General features: G+C 46.0%; 1 protein-coding gene across 3 annotated transcripts in view; it reads right to left on the minus strand.

The window, feature by feature from the left end:
- The window catches only part of LOC147447124 (uncharacterized), a 326621-nt gene that overhangs the window by 219937 nt on the left and 89489 nt on the right, over positions 1–17195 (minus strand). For all 3 annotated transcript variants that reach the window (XM_086523017.1, XM_086523016.1, XM_086523015.1), the window contains one exon: positions 3863–3910. In XM_086523017.1, coding sequence (XP_086379143.1) covers positions 3863–3910 — 48 coding nt within the window. The remainder of the gene's footprint in view (positions 1–3862; positions 3911–17195) is intronic.

Below are 17195 nucleotides of genomic sequence, written 5' to 3' on the forward strand. Positions count from 1 at the left end.
TCATCTGGCTTCGCTTGGGGAGAATTACGTCATTTCCCCCGAGAGGGATCGGATTCAAAATATAGCATAGGAAGGGAAGCATTATCTCCCCATCCGCCTATGCAGAGCACCCAAGTACCGGGGTACAACTTCACCGAGGAACTTCGCCACAGGCACGTGCCCTGCGGTTCCGTCCCTCGAGTGCGGATCACGGCGTACCCAGAAGGGCATCCGCTTCCCGCGAGCCTCTCCACCAAGGAGGATAACAGTCCTTTCTTTAGGGTCCAACGAAGGGTCGAGTGCGTTGAAGGTGGAGTTGAATCGGTTTAGCCATCTCCCCTAAGAATCATCAACCGCCGAACAATTCATCAACAAATGCGAAAGCGAACGACCCTCTAACTGGGAGCACAACGTGCAAATGCTATGTCCGCGCATATAACTATCAGCTAGTTTGAGTCCACCTACTCTCACGAGAGCCAGCATTCTCTCCTCCCTCCTATTCACTATAGTGCTCCTATTGAGCTGCAGCAGGTATCCACGAGTTTATTCATAGCCGGCAAACTTATAGGGCTCCAACGCCAGGCACGAATGCCTCTCGTCCCACTTGTCCCATGCGTTGAAGGTGGTTATCTTAACGTGGTTGACGGACTGCTCCCCGGTGGTGGAGGAAGAACTTGGTCTACGGGCCCGGTCTCGGTACGATCTCGACAGTCTGCATCTCCATCTGCTGAAGCGCTATTCTGCATCTAGCTTACCTACGAGCGCTTCAGTTGTGCTAAGAGAGTGGGTATAGAGATCAAAGTGTACATTCCTACATTGCAAGCTGGTAGCTTTTCTAACTTTGATCACACTAGCTCCCACTCTCGCAATCTCCAACTGCCTCTATAAGTTGCGGATGCTATGATTGTCCGCTCCCCAAACACATGCTAAACCAAATTCACCAAAGGCTACTCCACGTTTCAACGTTGCTAGTGTCAGACGTGTCATGCACACTCGTTCCATTTGCCTGATGTCACTAGCTCGAGCCTCGCGGGGTGGTCTACCACCCCAAGAGTGGGGGGTCCAATCCCCCCACTCGAGGCCTCAACGCAGGCTAAGGTAAATTCACCCACCCCATGCAGTGACTCGTTCCCCCCGCTTGAGGTGCTTTGCAAGGTAAATTACCCCACCCCATGCAGTGACTCATTCCCCCTGCTTGAGGTGCTTCGCAAGGTAAAATCCCCCACCTCGCGGGGTGGTCTATCCACCCCAGGCGCAGAGGGTCCGATCCCTCTGCTCGAGGTGCTTCGCAGGGTAAGAGCTGACACACCTGATTGTTCCCGGGGTTCTGCCTCCCAGGTACCCTACCTGTTTTCCTCTGAGGTTCGTTCCTCCCAGTAGGCATTGTCCGTGATTGCCGATGGAGTTCGTTCCTTCCAGTAGAGGTGTGCAAGGTGCTCATAGCACTCACTGAACACAAGTTCGTCATCGCTTTGAGAGTATAGTATGCTTTTGAGAGTATAGTAAGCTTTGAGAGAATAGGTAGCTTTGAGAATAGGAGAATTTGAAAGAATGAGCGCTAGAAAGCAAGAGCGTTTATATATATGGTTGTAATTTTCATAAGGGGTCCCTTGAATACCCTCTCCCGCAGGGGCTGGGAGAGAGACCACTTGGCTCCCATCCCCCCGTGGTCCAAAGGGTGGGCACCAGTTATTTCCCCTCATCCCGTTGCTTGGCCGGCAAGGGGGAGGTTTACACAACATACCCCACTCCCGCACATCGAAAAGTGGAGTTTGGATCTCACCATGGAGTGAGTCCTTCTACCTTTTTGGTTCAGAACACACCCACCCTTTCGCACTTGATTGGGGGGTACTGCTCGAGACTCATCCCTCCGCAGCTCAAGGGGAGCCACCACTCCTTTCTCCCCCTCCCGTGGCCCAATAGGGAGAGCGCCTCTGACCCAGGTCTGGGGGGAGCAAGGCTTTTACACCTCCCTCCCAAGCACCCCGTGGGGTGGGCCCGAGATGTCCAAAAACCCCCCTCAGGGGGCTCTTCGCCAACTTCAGGAAGGTGAGTTACCCCACCCTCCTAAAGTCCTCAAGAGACTAACCTTTAGCCTAGGGACAAGGCGTAATGCGTTCAATACCCAGAGGACAAACATCGGGTGTAATGCGTTCAAATGCCCCAAGTGGTGAGTTACCTCATCCGCTTGGAAGCTAGATCTTCACGGATTGGGAATTACCCAAGTAGTGGAAGATCCCTACCTTTAGCCCAGGTATAAGGCATAATGCGTTCAATACCCTTGGGTGTAATGCGTTCAAAAAACCAACAAGGGACAAGTTACCTCATCCGCTTGGGGGTTAAATCTTCACGGGTTGAGCGTCACCCATCCGCTAGAAGATCCGTAAGAGGCAATGGAGAGTTCTCGGTTATAATCCAGTCCCACCACGTGGAGGCGACTCTCCGTAGGACTCGAGAACTGCTCACAAAGCGCTTGTTTGGGCAGTAACTTCAGCAAACCCTCTTTCCAAGACATCAGCAAACACTGCTTCACCCATGCAATGTTCATCATGTAAAGCAAAGGTTCTTTTAGAGGCTCCCAAAAGGAGATAAAAAATTCCACACTGAGCCCGTCCCAACCAGGCAAACGCCATCTGCCAAGAGCAAGCAATGCCGAGTGCAATTCATTTTCTGTAAGATCCGCCTCCAAGGCCAAAGCATCATGAGGCAAGACAATTGAATGCACCGTAGATAACAAAAGTTGGCATGCATTAATAACTTCAGCAGATGCCGAGGGGGGGGGCATTTCTTAAATGTGACACCATGGCCTCCGCAAGCTCACACTTTGAGGTTGTCCAAGCTCCAGGTCGGAACATTACCCGCTTAATAGTTTGAGAAGCCCTTGAATGATGCAAGTGCTTAAAAAACTGTTTCGAGGCATATCCCTTGTCCACAAAAGCTCGATGGCGAGCACGAGTCTGCTACTTAACCAATTTTTGTTTATCATTATGCTGCAAACTTACTCGGGCCTGACAAAGGGCTATCAATTCACTTTCTGACAACAAACGTGCGTCAACTAAGAGTTGGAGCTGTTGATACATCTGTTTGGCCTCCTCAACATCGCCGCGTAATTGAAACATGTACTGCTTACCATAGTCCTGAATTACACTTTGCACTCGTACAACAAAGCGAACCCAAGCAACATCAGGATCAAGATACATTTGATCAGCCAAGGGGGGAACACACACTTTTTTTCTTTTTTTGTAAATCTACTTTGAGCAACCAAGGGGGGAACACACACACACACACCATGCCACACACTCACACACACCTCCCACTTGCTATACAAGAGTTGGTGGTGAATTGAGCCTTCCATCATCAATGATGTCAGTTGAAGCTCTCCTCCTATGCCTATATAATGACCCTTATACTTGATTCATTTTGCTCATTCCAATTAAGCCAAGTTTATGTTCAAGGTGTCTTTCTATTGAGTCTCTCTAATTATCATTAACATACTCTAATCAACTCTACAATTAAGCCATGAATGCAAGCTTAATGTATCCCCCATAATCACTAATTACTGAACACCAAACAACCACAATATGCTGCAGTCTAGCAATTGCTCAGAGTTTAATGTCTGATATGTCTGTGCAAGAAAACCTTCCAGCTCTACAAAATCTCTAAAATTTCCTTTGAGGTGTTAAATCAGGCGGGGGACTGTCTAGGATACAAGCAGCCACATCCAAACGACAAGAAGCCTCCTCAACTACAATTCTCCAAAATTTTGTTCACCAAAAACATGACCTGATTTTCTAGGTCTGTTATTATAAATTGTTACCTTGAGGAAATCTTGACCAAAACTCAAACACAACAAAGAGAAATAATTTCAAACTTCAACACTCACCTGGCCGTCAATGGATAAGGCCACACTATGGTTCTCACCACATGCTATCTGCAAAACCAATGTAGCAACAATATGATCCACTCAGTGCAATTCTCATGAAAATAATGTATCTATGCACAATCAATCTGGAAGCTTACCTAATGTATAATTCAAACCAACAAACCAAGAAATTAACCACCCATAAAGCCAGCGCTGGGCTTCGAGCCTTCAAGTAGGTGCCACACACCGTATCTTATATACCTACCCAGGAAAAGCCCACATTCGCCTCCAAACAAAGTGCAAGTATAGACATGTAATAGTCATCCACTAAACAACATAACCATCAGCACTATCACGCATACTACAAAATCTCCATTAACCAAATCGATGCCCGAAACTGGGTGTAGAACTAGGTGTTGCTAAACTAGCTACTTCTGAACAACTGTTGAGCAATCTAAATATAATTCTTCTATGTGCGGGCAATTAGTAATCAGAATTGGGGATCGACGGGATTCCAAAGAGATCATCTGGAATGTAGAGCATTGTAAACAAAATACCTCTTAGACCATCTATAACATGCATTCTTGGTGTGTCAAAAACAGGGATGACCATAGCATCTTGAAGGGGAAAATTTGCTAGACAGATATCTCTAGTGTAACACAAGACCGGTGACTAGAGCATCTAAAAACGCGAATGGCTCCATCCAGAACGACTAATTCTGATGCGTCACGGGACACTAGAGCATCCCGGAGTTTTTAAGTTTGGACTGATCAGTGATAAGAAACCGCAATATGAGTATTCCAATGTATCATGGGATCAGTGACCAAAGCATCAAGATAGTCACCCTTAATAAAGCAGAGGAGATCAAAGCTTGTCGACAATCGACAGCTCCTAGATACAGACCAGCACACCAACACAGGGGGAAGCCGCCTAGACATCAGGGTACAAGATCAGTAACATCTCCATGAAAGGTAGCAAGAGGGAACATATGACCCTGCAATAACCACTAGAGTCCTCACAGTGCACTCTTCCATGCATGACATCTCACACCCACCATTGCCACACGATGGAGCTGACTAGTGTAGCAGGCTAGAGTGTCACTTTCACAGAACACACAGTTAGTATTGTTGGCTGAGGCTGGTTCACACTGGACTGGACGGACTCTCTTGGCTGGGCAGTGACACGTGGCAGGGGATACGGATGGTGGTCTAGTGGACATCGTGGCCAGGTCACCACCACTCAGTTGGGGATAGATTTAGATGGTTGACATTTATGAGCCGTTGGTGGCTCTTTATGATTGTACATATGAGTAGTAGCTGTCGGGTTATCGGATCATCTTCTAGCTCTATGGTCCAGCGTCGTCATTAGGAGTAGCGAGTCTATACACAGCACGTCTTCACCATCCCTGCACATCTGGGCCTCCACACCCCATTGTACCTGTGAGTCATGGGCTGGAGCTGAGTGTGCTGCCACGCCAGAGTCTGTATCAGTTCTTTGAGATAGTCGAGTCATTTGTTGTGGTCTGCTGCTGTTGTGTCTCTGTCTCTGTGAGCTCAGTTGTTGTCTATTGTTCCTTTATTTTCAGTCTGTTCTGAGTGAGATTGTCCCGCACATTGCACTGAGGAGCACCCACTGTAGACAGCACGACACACTATCTGCGCTACAACTAGGGTTGCATTTTTACGTTGTGTACTTTCCGGAGCATATAGATAAACATTGAGCATTGAAGCTCCATCAACAGCCCTCTTATTTTCTGGTACACTAGCTATTATATTATGTTTTTGAGAATCTATAATCAGTTAATATGCATTAAACACACGTTTTTTTGTAATGTGCATTAAACACACACACTTTTTTTGTAAATCTGATTTGATTAATTTGCCAGTGGGAAACCTGAAAGCGAGGAAAACCCACCAAAAAGATCAGATACAAGGAAGAGAACACAACTGTGTTCTGCGATGTAAAATTGCTAAAAGCAAACATAGAAGAGTTGCAAGATTTCTAGGGATATGTCCCGAGTGTCAAAGGCAAAATGTAGCGATTGCCTCAACCAAATATTGAAGGATGGAAAAGGATCCACCTCACGACGGTGAAACATACGGAGATTGCGATGGTGCCACAAAGACCACAGCGACCAAAATCTGACCCATACGAAAAATAAGGCGAAACGTTGAAGGGAAGTCGGAAGAATGTCAAAAAGCCAGAAACATTTGTGGAAAACCATCGAGGGAAATCGAAGATTCATACAATCAGAAATGCATCGAAGCAATGTCCTACTGCAGCGACAATCCCAAAGCAGATGTTTGACATTCTCATCAACAACGGAGCACCTGACACAACGAGAGGAGCTAATGTGACGCGCTGCAAGGAGAGTTCCAACCGGAGGAACTCCCAGCAAACAACGCCAAAGAAACAGACACTCCTTAAGAGGCAAGTGAGACTTCCAAATCGCAGTGATAGCCTGTCTCCACCATCGTTCAAATTTGGGCAAAAAGCCCAGAGCGCATTACAGTGATCAGCCAGCCAAGAGTCTTGCACAAGAGAAGCATAGATATTTTGGGCAGAAATCGCATCCACAGAAGTGTCCAATTAAGTCCAATCCTACATACGACAACCACCTACCAGCGACGGAATAGGGAGGAAATCAGCCAGCATATGCTGAATCAGGCTCCAAATCCGACGATAATTCATGCCCAACCCAAAGCGTGTTGCTGCCTGAGAAAAAGTAAGCAACTTCCCATATAAATCCACCGCATCATCCACTATGCATACGCCACGACCAGAGAGGAAGTAGGCTTGACGAGGCGATTGATCGACCAGGAAAATTGAGAACACCTTACTCCAATCAATGCTTTCCAAACGCAAGGAATTCCCATCTGCTTGCTGCCTGCCATGCTAGTAGAGATGATCCGTAACATCTTTCCAAGCGGAGAGCAAGGCAGAGGTGCATAAGCAACCAGGAACATAACCATCCATCTTGCCAAACACAATCTCCCAAAGGGAAGTCTGCCAATGACCAAAAGCGGGAGTGGTAACGTGCCGACATAGATCAGCAACCCTAACTGTCCATGGTTGAGATTGCCGCACAAGAGTAGGTAATAACATAGCCTTCCTTACCAATGCATGGCGTCGAAGGTCCAAAATATTCAGCCCCCCAAGACGCTTCGGACTGCAAAGCTTCTGCATTGCTCACAAACGAAGGCCTTTCTTATGATAACTAGTGCACCACAAGTTAGATACAATATTAGGCATAAGCAATGAGAGACGAGAGCGAGGTCAATGCAACAACGGCAAGTAAAATTGAACATATGCCATCATGATACTTTGCACAATACGAAGTCGAACATGTAGCGGCCATGTAGACAGTTTCCAATAGTGCAATTTGACATTCAATCTTTGCATAACCCAATCAATTTGCTAAGTATTGGTTACTTGCCAGCCGATAGGGTATCCTAAGTGCCTGACCACCACATGCGGATCAAGAATCTCACCAGGCCACAGAAGATGATGCCAGTCACAAATATCAAGAGGCGAGAGTTTAGATTTGTGAAAGATAACCTTAAGGCCTACTGCCAGGCCAAATGTATCCAATGCCTGCATAATTTCCCGCACATCACCCTGGTAATTGTGAGGCATGAACAATGAATCGTCAGCATAGGCCTGCCCTGCGAAGTCTTTGCCATTCGGTAATTGCAGCCAATGAAGACAACCGAGCGAAATCAAATGATCCAAATACAGCAACAAGGGGTGGGTGGCAATGGCATACAACAAGGCGCTAAGCGGGCAACCCTGTCTCACAGAGCATCCAAGAGCCCAAGGTTCTATCAGCTCCCCATCAAGGAGACCTGAAGATGTACTACGAGCATACAAGAAGTAGACCACATTGACCATCTTAGGACCAAATCCAAGGGGCCTGCATCGTGGCAACAATGAAATCCCATTGAACCGTATTGAAAGCCTTTTTAATGTCTACTTGCATCACAAATACATCATGTTGGATATACTTTGCATATTCCATTCCAATCAATATATTAGCCGAATTATCCAAAATCTAGGGACGAGGAATAAAGCCATACTACGCAGAATGGATACCAGCCATAAGAGGTTCCTTGATACGGTTTACAATGATTTTAGCCAAGATTTTATAAATAACCAGAAAAAGGGTTATCAGCCACCAGTGCGATCACTGCTCACAAAGCGCTTGTTTGGGCAATAACTTCAGCAAACCCTCTTTCCAAGACATCGGCAAACATTGCTTCGCCCATGCAAGGTTCATCATGTAAAGCAAAGGTTCTTTCAGAGGCTCCCAAAAAATTCCACATTGAGCCCGTCGCAACCAGGCGAACGCCATCTGCCAAGAGCAAGCAATGCTGAGTGCAATTCATTTTATGTAAAACCCGCCTCCAAGGCCAAAGCATCATGAGGCAGGACAATTGAATGCACTGTAGATAACAAAAGTTGCCGTGCATTAATTACTTCAGCAGATGCCGCGGGGGGGGGCAGCGAAAACATTCCTAAAATGTGACACCATGGCATCCGCAAGCTCACGCTTTGAGGTTGTCCAGGCTACAGGTCGGAACATAATGCGCTTAATAGTTTGAGAAGCCCTTGAATGATGCAAGTGCTTAAAAAACTGTTTCGAGGCATATCCCTTGTCCACAAAAGCTTGATGGCGAGCACGAGTCTGCCATTTAACCAATTTTCGTTTATCATTATGTTGCAAACTTACTCGGGCCTGACAAAGGGCTATGAATTCACTTTCGAACAACATTCACTTTCGAACAACAAAAGTGCGTCAGCTAAGAGTTGGAGCTGTTGATACATATGTTTCGCCTCCTCAACATCGCCGCATAATTGAAACATGTACTGTTTACCATAGTCTTGAATTACACTTTGCACTTGTACAACAAAGCGAACCCAAGCAACATCAGGATCAAGATACATTTGAGCAACCAAGGGGGGAATAACATCATAAATCATCTCGCGGAATGTCTCATGCGAAAGATAAGAGTTGTTGATGTGCAGCAGGCGTTTCTTAGAAAGAGGCTGATCAGAGTATAGTTGCCCATAGCGCAACAACATCACAACAAGAGTATGATCAAATAAAAGCAAAGAATGGTCTATGCGCATTTCGCATACAAACTCATCAAATTGTTGCATGCCGAGGACATACCACCCATCTAATCTTGCACGGTATGTAGAAAAGGCATTATGTTGAAATGTGTACCCCGAAACATTAGGATGCAAGAGGGTTCACAAGTCCAACATCTGTGTGCATGCAACAAGATTTGTCCACGCCTGCAATTCTATGCTCAGCATGTGGGAATGTCCTGTGGTATTATCCGATAAAGCAAGTGCATTGTTAAAATCACCACAAAGCAGGGCATTGGTAAGCCATGGATAAGAATATATCTCATGCCACAAAGTAGCTCGTTGTCCTGAGGCTATATACGCATAGACACCACCAAATTCATAAATATGACCATTGATCGTACATTGGACCACCATCCAACGACCCTCTGGATCATTATACGCCAGAACTGGCTGCAACTCATGCCTAACCATAATCAAAACACCAGAAAAATCTGACAAACCAGCATATGCTATCCAGTATCGTGCAAAGTAGGAGCATTGCCGAACATATTCATGTTGATTATGCTCTTGCAAAACCACAATGTCTGCCATACATGTACGTACATAGTGCCAGGTAAATCTCCATTTGTCCGGGTTACATAACCCACACACATTATATGAAATGCATTTAACACAACTATGCATTGAAGACATATGTACAGAGGCAAAGTAAGGGAGGGAGTAAGTTGACGTGCCCATAAGCACATCAACATCAGCAACACGTGACTCAACCCTAGTATTCTGCATGCCTGTCTCAAAGGCAACAAGACCTGCAAGTGATTGAGAAGTACCATGAACCACGGCATCTCTGTAAGAATGCACCACCTTATTCCATGCATCCCCAAGAGTGCGATTATCATTACAGGGAAGAGGTTTCTGCCCACTGATTTCACTTCAGGAGGTACATAATTAGGAGAGGAGAGCTGCGAACGCATCTTAATAGTTTTCTTGGGAGTCACCAAAGGAGATCCATCCGCCGAGTCCACCTTTTTCCCCTTGTTTTTGGTTTCAAGAGTAGACACAGACTTTCCTTTACCCTGAGGATTGGGGGAAACAGCAGGTTTGACCTTGCCTTTATCTACAGAAAAAACGTCAGGCAACGCAAAAGCCGCAGCAACGGCAGATCTGGGATGAGGAACTTCCCTCTCAGTAGAAACCACAAGCTAAGGAGCAGCTGAAGGACGGGGTTGCAAAATAGGCTTAGAACATTCAGATTGCATGTGTCCAAATTTTCCACAACGAAAACATGAATTTGCAAATTTTTCCCCATCTCAACTTAAAAGGACATTTCCCAATGAGTGGGTCTCCCGAATTGACAGTAATACCTTCAAGGGTGGGAACATCCGTATCCCAAAGCACACAAAAGCGATTTGTATTGGCATCAAGCTTAGGAGGACAAATTACTTCCCCCAAACGTGAGGCAAGCATAGGAAGAAAGTGACGCCAAGTGCGTGGGAAATCGATAATTCCCACCCATACCGGACACTTGTGACAGATTAGACTTTGATAGTCCTTGGTAAGGGCCCACGGCAATACATGAGTCATCTGAGTACCAAAGAACAACGAAGACAACTCAAGCAACATATTACATGCATCAGTGTCTGCCAAAAAAACTTCATAGAATCCTCTAGCACCGAAGTAAACACCTCAAACCGCCTGGCGTTTAAGAAGAAAGTCTACCCACTGACCCACATCTTGTGCGGTAAGCATCTTGCCCCAAAAGAACAAAATAACTGCATTTAAAGCATATTGCGCTACTGTGTCCATCAAAGCTTGAACAGGAATGAGCACTTCAGTAGCGGGTTCGTGCCCCTCCCAATAGTTCCAAGCACCTTCAAAATCTTCTGACAAACAAGCTCGGATTTCACCCATTTCCGAAGACTCAAGTGTCATCTGTTTTCTACGTTTGTATGAGCTAATAAAGGGCACAGCTGAATCGGACATACACTGAGAGCTCAATGTTTTGTACTGAATCCCAAGTGAAGAATAGGATAATCACTTTAGCTCCTTCCAAGACAATACTTAGAATCATGATCCCCAACATTGTACCAAGAGTCCTCCATATATGGCTTCCTTGTTCATGTGGCAAGTCCCAGTTTTCTTCAGAACCTAGCTCACCACTATCGGTGAAGCTAGAAAAAGAGTAACTATCATCTTGGGTGTTGTCAAAAAGGTTCATTGCCTTTCCTAACATTAGTAATAAGACATTGAACTTGCAGCTTAAAGACAAGATTGATACATAGTGTACCAAAGTGCATACCATATACAAAAGGTACGCTGCTGCAATCCACGTGTTGAAAAATACTTCATCTCAATATGCAAAAGCCTCTTCTTGGGCAAGCGATCATTGGCATCGAAAGAGCCAAAACGAAGCTTCAAACATACAGGAAAATGATCCGAAAGACACATAGCATAATCAATCCTCGACTCGCATACAAAGTCATCATACTGTTGCATGTGAAAAAGATACCAGCGATCTAGCCGAGCGCGATACATAGATTGAGCATTATGTTGAAAAGTGAATCCTGGATCAGTCACATGCGACAGGGACCACAAATCAAGCCCATTACATGTCATCATAAATTGATCCCACGATTTCCGTTCCGTATGAAGCATGTGAGAATGCCAAGTAGTATTATCTGCAAGGTTAGGTGCATTATTAAAGTCCCCACAGAGAAATGCATTAGAACGCCAACAATAAGAGGAGATAGCACTCCACAACCGTGCCCTATCTGCAGAAGCTGTGTATGCATATAAGCCTCCAAATTCAAAAACTTCTCCATTAACAATACATTGGATGACCATCCATCTCCCAGTGGGTCATTAAAAACCAAGGTCGGGAAGACTTCGTGTCGAACAAGTATAAGCACACCAGAATAGCCGGCCGAGCCCGCATAAGCTATCAAGTAGCCTGCAAGGTAAGAGGTCTGTCCTGCAAATTGATGATGGTTATGCTCCTGGGGAACCACAATATCCGCTTGACATGTATGTACATAGTGCTAGGTTAACCGCCACTTGTCGTGATTGCATAACCCACGCACATTATAGGAGATGCAATTCAAAGCACTATGCATTCTGATATGGTATATACAGTGGACGAGAAAATGAGAAAATGGGAGAAAACTCAAGTAGCGGTGCCCATTGACACATCCTCCCCGACTGCAAGCACCTGAGGAGGTGGGTCAAGACCTGGACCCTGAAGATTGAAAGTAAAAGCACCTTGCGATGAAGAGGCTTGACCTGTAACAACTTTCTTGTAAGAGTGGACCACCTTGTCCCAAGGTTCAGCCAAAGACGTATTGTCATTACAAGGGAGCTTTTTCTGAACAACTTTCTTCAAAGGGGGCACATAATTACGAGAAGAAGCCGGAATACGGGCTGTAGCAGCTTTAACAAGTTCCTTGGGCATCATCCAAGTTTGGGAGGTCGAAGCCTGTTCTTTGCCTTTGTCTTTGATATTCGGAGAGGCAGAAAGAGCAGGAAATTGTAGTTGTTTCCCCTTGCCTTTATTCACCCCGGTTGTCAGAGAGGAGGTTGAAGCACCTTTGGTTTGAATCTCAGCAGAAGATTTCGGATTTGAGTGACGTTGAGGAGTAGGAACAGCTGAAGGTGGTGGTTGCAGGTTAGGTTCCGGACATTCGGACTGCATATGACCGAATTTGCCACATCGGAAACAAGAGTTTGCAAATTTGCCCCACTTAAGCTTAAATAGGCGCTTGCCAACCACTGCATCCCAAGAATCGGTGGAAATACCTGCTAGTGTGGGGATATCTGTGTCCCACAGAATACAAAAACGGTTGGTATTTGTGTCCAGCTTCGGAGGGCAAATGACTTTGCCCAACTAAGCAGCTAGCAAAGGAAGGAAATGACACCAGGTGCGAGGAAAATTGACCACCTCAACCCAGACAAGATACTTGTGACGAATGAGACTCTCATAGTCCTTGGTGAGAGCCGAGGGCAGTACATGAGTCATTTGCATATTGAAGAAGAGAGGAGACATTTCAAGCAAAGCATCCCGAGCATCCATGTCGGCCAGCAAAACTTCATAGACCCCGCGCGCGCCGAAGTAAACCCCTCGGACTGCTTGCCGTTTGAGCAGGAAATCAACCTATTGGCCTACATCCTGAGCCATAGGCATTCTTCTCGGGAACAAAGGAATCACCGCGTTGAGTGCATATTGAGCAACGGGATCCATAAGCTCTTGTATAGGAATGCGCACTTCCATGACTGGAGCGGATCCTTCCCAGGCTTCACGTGCATCCTCGAAGTCCTCATGCAAACATTCCTTGATAAGGCTTAAAGCATCCATATCCGAAGATTCCATGGCCTTCCGACGCTTGTATATACACTGCTCGGCCGAATCCATGTGAAGCTCCCACACACACAATCTCTTTTTTTGGGTTTTTTGATATTTGACTACTATCGACACCGACAGACACACACAAGCTCGCTGTACAGGAACCTGCTGCTTGAAAACTTTATTCAAACTGAAAACCTAAAGATTTACAGAACCTGCATCGGAAGCTGACTGTCAAGGCAAAGACACACACACACACCATGTTGACTCTGTTGACATAGGGCAGCAGGTTGCGCAGTGGCTGCAACAGATCGTGTGAATTCTGTCTGAGTTTGCAGCACGTCGTGTGGGGTTCTGACAGCAGCAAGTAATGGTGGGTTCTCACAGCTCTCGCTTGCTACAGTCGGGTGCAGTCACAAGCAGAGGCCTCCTCGCACGCAGGACACAGGCACGCGAAACTGCCAAATAGGTGAAGGCTGCCGCCACACGCACACACTCACACACGCCCGCTGACGCAGGCGCAAAGAGCTTGAGCAGAACGCAGAAGATCACGCGACAGATGGACCCACATACACACACACACACACAGATGGGCCCACACACACACACACATACCCTACACACACACAAACCGTAACGATTGCCTAAGAGAAAGCCTGAAGAGAGGGAATGGATCTGCATGAGTACGATGAAACATGTAAGCATTACGCTGACTCCACACGCTCCAGAAAGCCTAGTATCTGACCCACATGAAGAAGACCGCAAAACACTGTAACGTCGCTGAGAAAATGCCAAATGCCCAGAACCTTTTGTAAAAGACAACCCCTAGAAAACGGAGCCGCAAACACGCCGATACATGGTGGAGGAAGTCTCTAGTAACGCAGCAATCCCACAACAAGTGACAAATATCCTCTTCTACATTCGAGCAACGAACGCAAGAAGAAGGACGAATATGACGCGCCCGAAGAAAAGTGCCAACAGGAAGCACTCCAAGCAAACAGCGCCAAAGAAACAGACGCTCCTTCAAAGGCAAATGGCTTTTCCACAAGACAGAGAGGAGCCTCCTTCACCAGAGGTCAGATTTGTGCATGCGCCAAATGACATTACAATGACCATCAAGCCATGGTCGTGGTAGAAGAATAGCATAAATTCGACCCACAGAAATATCTCGAAAAGGCGTTTCCCAAAAGGCCCAATTAAACATGCGATCACCATCAGGCAAAGGTGAAACCGGCAAAAAGTCGAGCAACATGCTTTGAAGCTCTCTCCAAAACTGACGGCAATGCATGCCCAACCCAAAACGACAAGCAGCAAAGGGAAACTCAAAAGTATATCCAGCCTCATCGACCACATCCTCAACCCCACGAATGCCACGACCAGAGAGAAAGTAAGCCTGACGAGGTGAGCGGTAAGAGAGAATGCCCGGCTCCAATGGAGACTTTCCAATCGGATCGAATCACCTTCTTGCCGAGGAGTCCACGATAAATGCATCGTAACCTCTTTCCAAGCAGATACTAGGGAGGAAGCAAGTGGACATCCATGAATGTGCTCTTCTATCTTGCCAAAAACCACCTCCCAGAGAGAGGGTTGCCAATGGCCAAAAGCAGAAGTAACGACGTGCTGATCAAGGAATGCAAACATCAAAGTCCAAGGCTGAATTTGTTGCACAAGAGTGGGCAACAAAATGGCTTTCCGCGCATACACATGCCTGCGCAAATCCAAGATATTAAGTCCACCAAAACGTTTAGGAGTGCAAAGCTTCTCCATCGACAGCAAGCGTAAGCCTTTTTTGATAGCATGAGTCCGCCACAAAAAATGGGACATAATGTCTGACATAAGAGAATCAAGACATCGGTGGGGCCAATGCATCAGTGGCAAAAAGAACTGAACATATGCCAACAGGATACTCTGAACAATTCACAGACGAGCATGCAAGGGCCAAGTAGAAAGCTTCTAGTAATGCAATTTGACATTCAAGCGTTGCATAACCCAATCGACTTTCTGAGAGTGAGTAACATTCCATCCAATTGGATAACCCAAATGCCTAGTGATCACATTTCAAGACACAATCTCACCTGGCCACAACATACTATGCCAATCACAAGAACGGAGAGGCAGAAGCTTCGATTTACAAAAGTTGACTTTAAGCCCAGCCGCAATGCCAAACAGGTCCAAGGCTTCCATAATCACCTTGACATCCTCCTGCTGATTACGAGGCATATACAACGAATCATCAGCGTAAGCCTGTCGAATGAATGTACGACCAGAAGGTAACCCCGCAGACCATGTAGACTCTGAACAGAGGTCAAGTGATCAAGATAAGTCAACAACGGGTGAGTAGCAACAGCATACAACAAAGCACTAAGGGGGCATCCCTGCCTGACCGAACAACCAAGAGGCCAAGATTCGGTTAATTCACCTTCTAATATCCCTGAAGACGTGCTACATGCATACAAAAAATAAACCACATTGGCGAATTTAGGACCAAACCCTAAACACGCCATGGTGGCGGCAATGAAGTCCCACTGTACAGTGTCAAAGGCCTTTTCAATGTCAACTTGCATAACCAACACATCCGGTTGAGTGTACTTAGCGTACTCCATGCCAATCAAAACATTAGCTGAAACCGTATTGAGCCTGATGGAGTCCTGCAAAAAGATGGTCCTTAATGCGGTGCACCAACATCTTAGCCAATATCTTATAAACCACCGGCATCAAAGTAATCGGACGCCAATGAGAGAATCGCCAATCGGACGCTTAGGCAGCAATTTAAGTAAACCTTCTTTCCAAGATATCGGCAAATCTTGTTTCTCCCATTGCCCATTAATCATGTAAAGCAGTGGATGCTCAAAATCCTCCCAGAAGGAGAGGAAAAATTCCACAGAAAGCCCATCCCAGCCGGTAGACCGCCAGCGGCCCAAAGCAAGCAACGCACTATGCAATTCTGAAGCAGTGAAGGGGTCCTCAAGACCACATGCATCTTGCGGGGATATGATCGGAGTAACAAATGAAAGCATCAATCGACGCGCATGGCAAGCAGCCAACAATGTCTGAGAAGGAGCAGCAAACACCTGTCGATAATGCAAAACCATGGCATCCGTGAGTTCCTGCTTTGAAGAAGTCCAAACACTCGAGGTAAGCATAACACGCTTGATTGCACATGAGATTCTCGAATGATGTAAATGCTTTAAAAATTGCATTGAAGCACATCCTTTGTCCTTGAAAGCCTGCTGGCGAGCACGCATCTGCCATTTAGCAAGCTTTCGCTTATCATTACGTTGAATACACACACAGGCTTCACATAGCTCCGACATCTCAAAATTAGACACAAGCCGCAAATCAGCCAACTCTTGCAATCGTTGACAAGCATGCTTCGCATCTCTGACTTCCCCTCGAGTGCACTGCATGTAATGCTTGCCATAGTCACAAATAACACTTTGCACCCTCATAACAAAGCAATACCAAGCCGCATCAAGATCAAGATGCATATGAACCAGCAAAGGGGGAATAACCTCAGAGATCATTCCCTGAAAAACCTCATGTATGAGATAAGCATTATTAACAAGTAACAGACGTTTCCTGGGAAGAGCCCGATCACAATGAGTCTACCCAAAACTCACATCCAACAAAACAGGGTAATGATCCGATAACTACAAGGTGTAATCGATGTTGATCTCACATACAAATTCCTCATATTGTTGCAAATTAAGCAAATACCATCTGTCCAACCGCGCTCAATAGGAAGAATGGGCAACATGCTGAAAAGTAAAACCAGATGCATTTGGATGCAAATGCCACCATATATCAGTCACCTGATTAACAGCAAAGAGATTATCCCATTCTTACCTTTCCGCAAACAACATATGTGAATTGCCAGTGGTACTATCATCCATCTCAGGAGTATTATTAAAATCACCGCCAAGG

Source organism: Adiantum capillus-veneris, chromosome 11 (genome assembly GCF_014529385.1).
Source record: "Adiantum capillus-veneris isolate H3 chromosome 11, ASM1452938v2, whole genome shotgun sequence".
NCBI classification, from domain to species: domain Eukaryota; kingdom Viridiplantae; phylum Streptophyta; class Polypodiopsida; order Polypodiales; family Pteridaceae; genus Adiantum; species Adiantum capillus-veneris.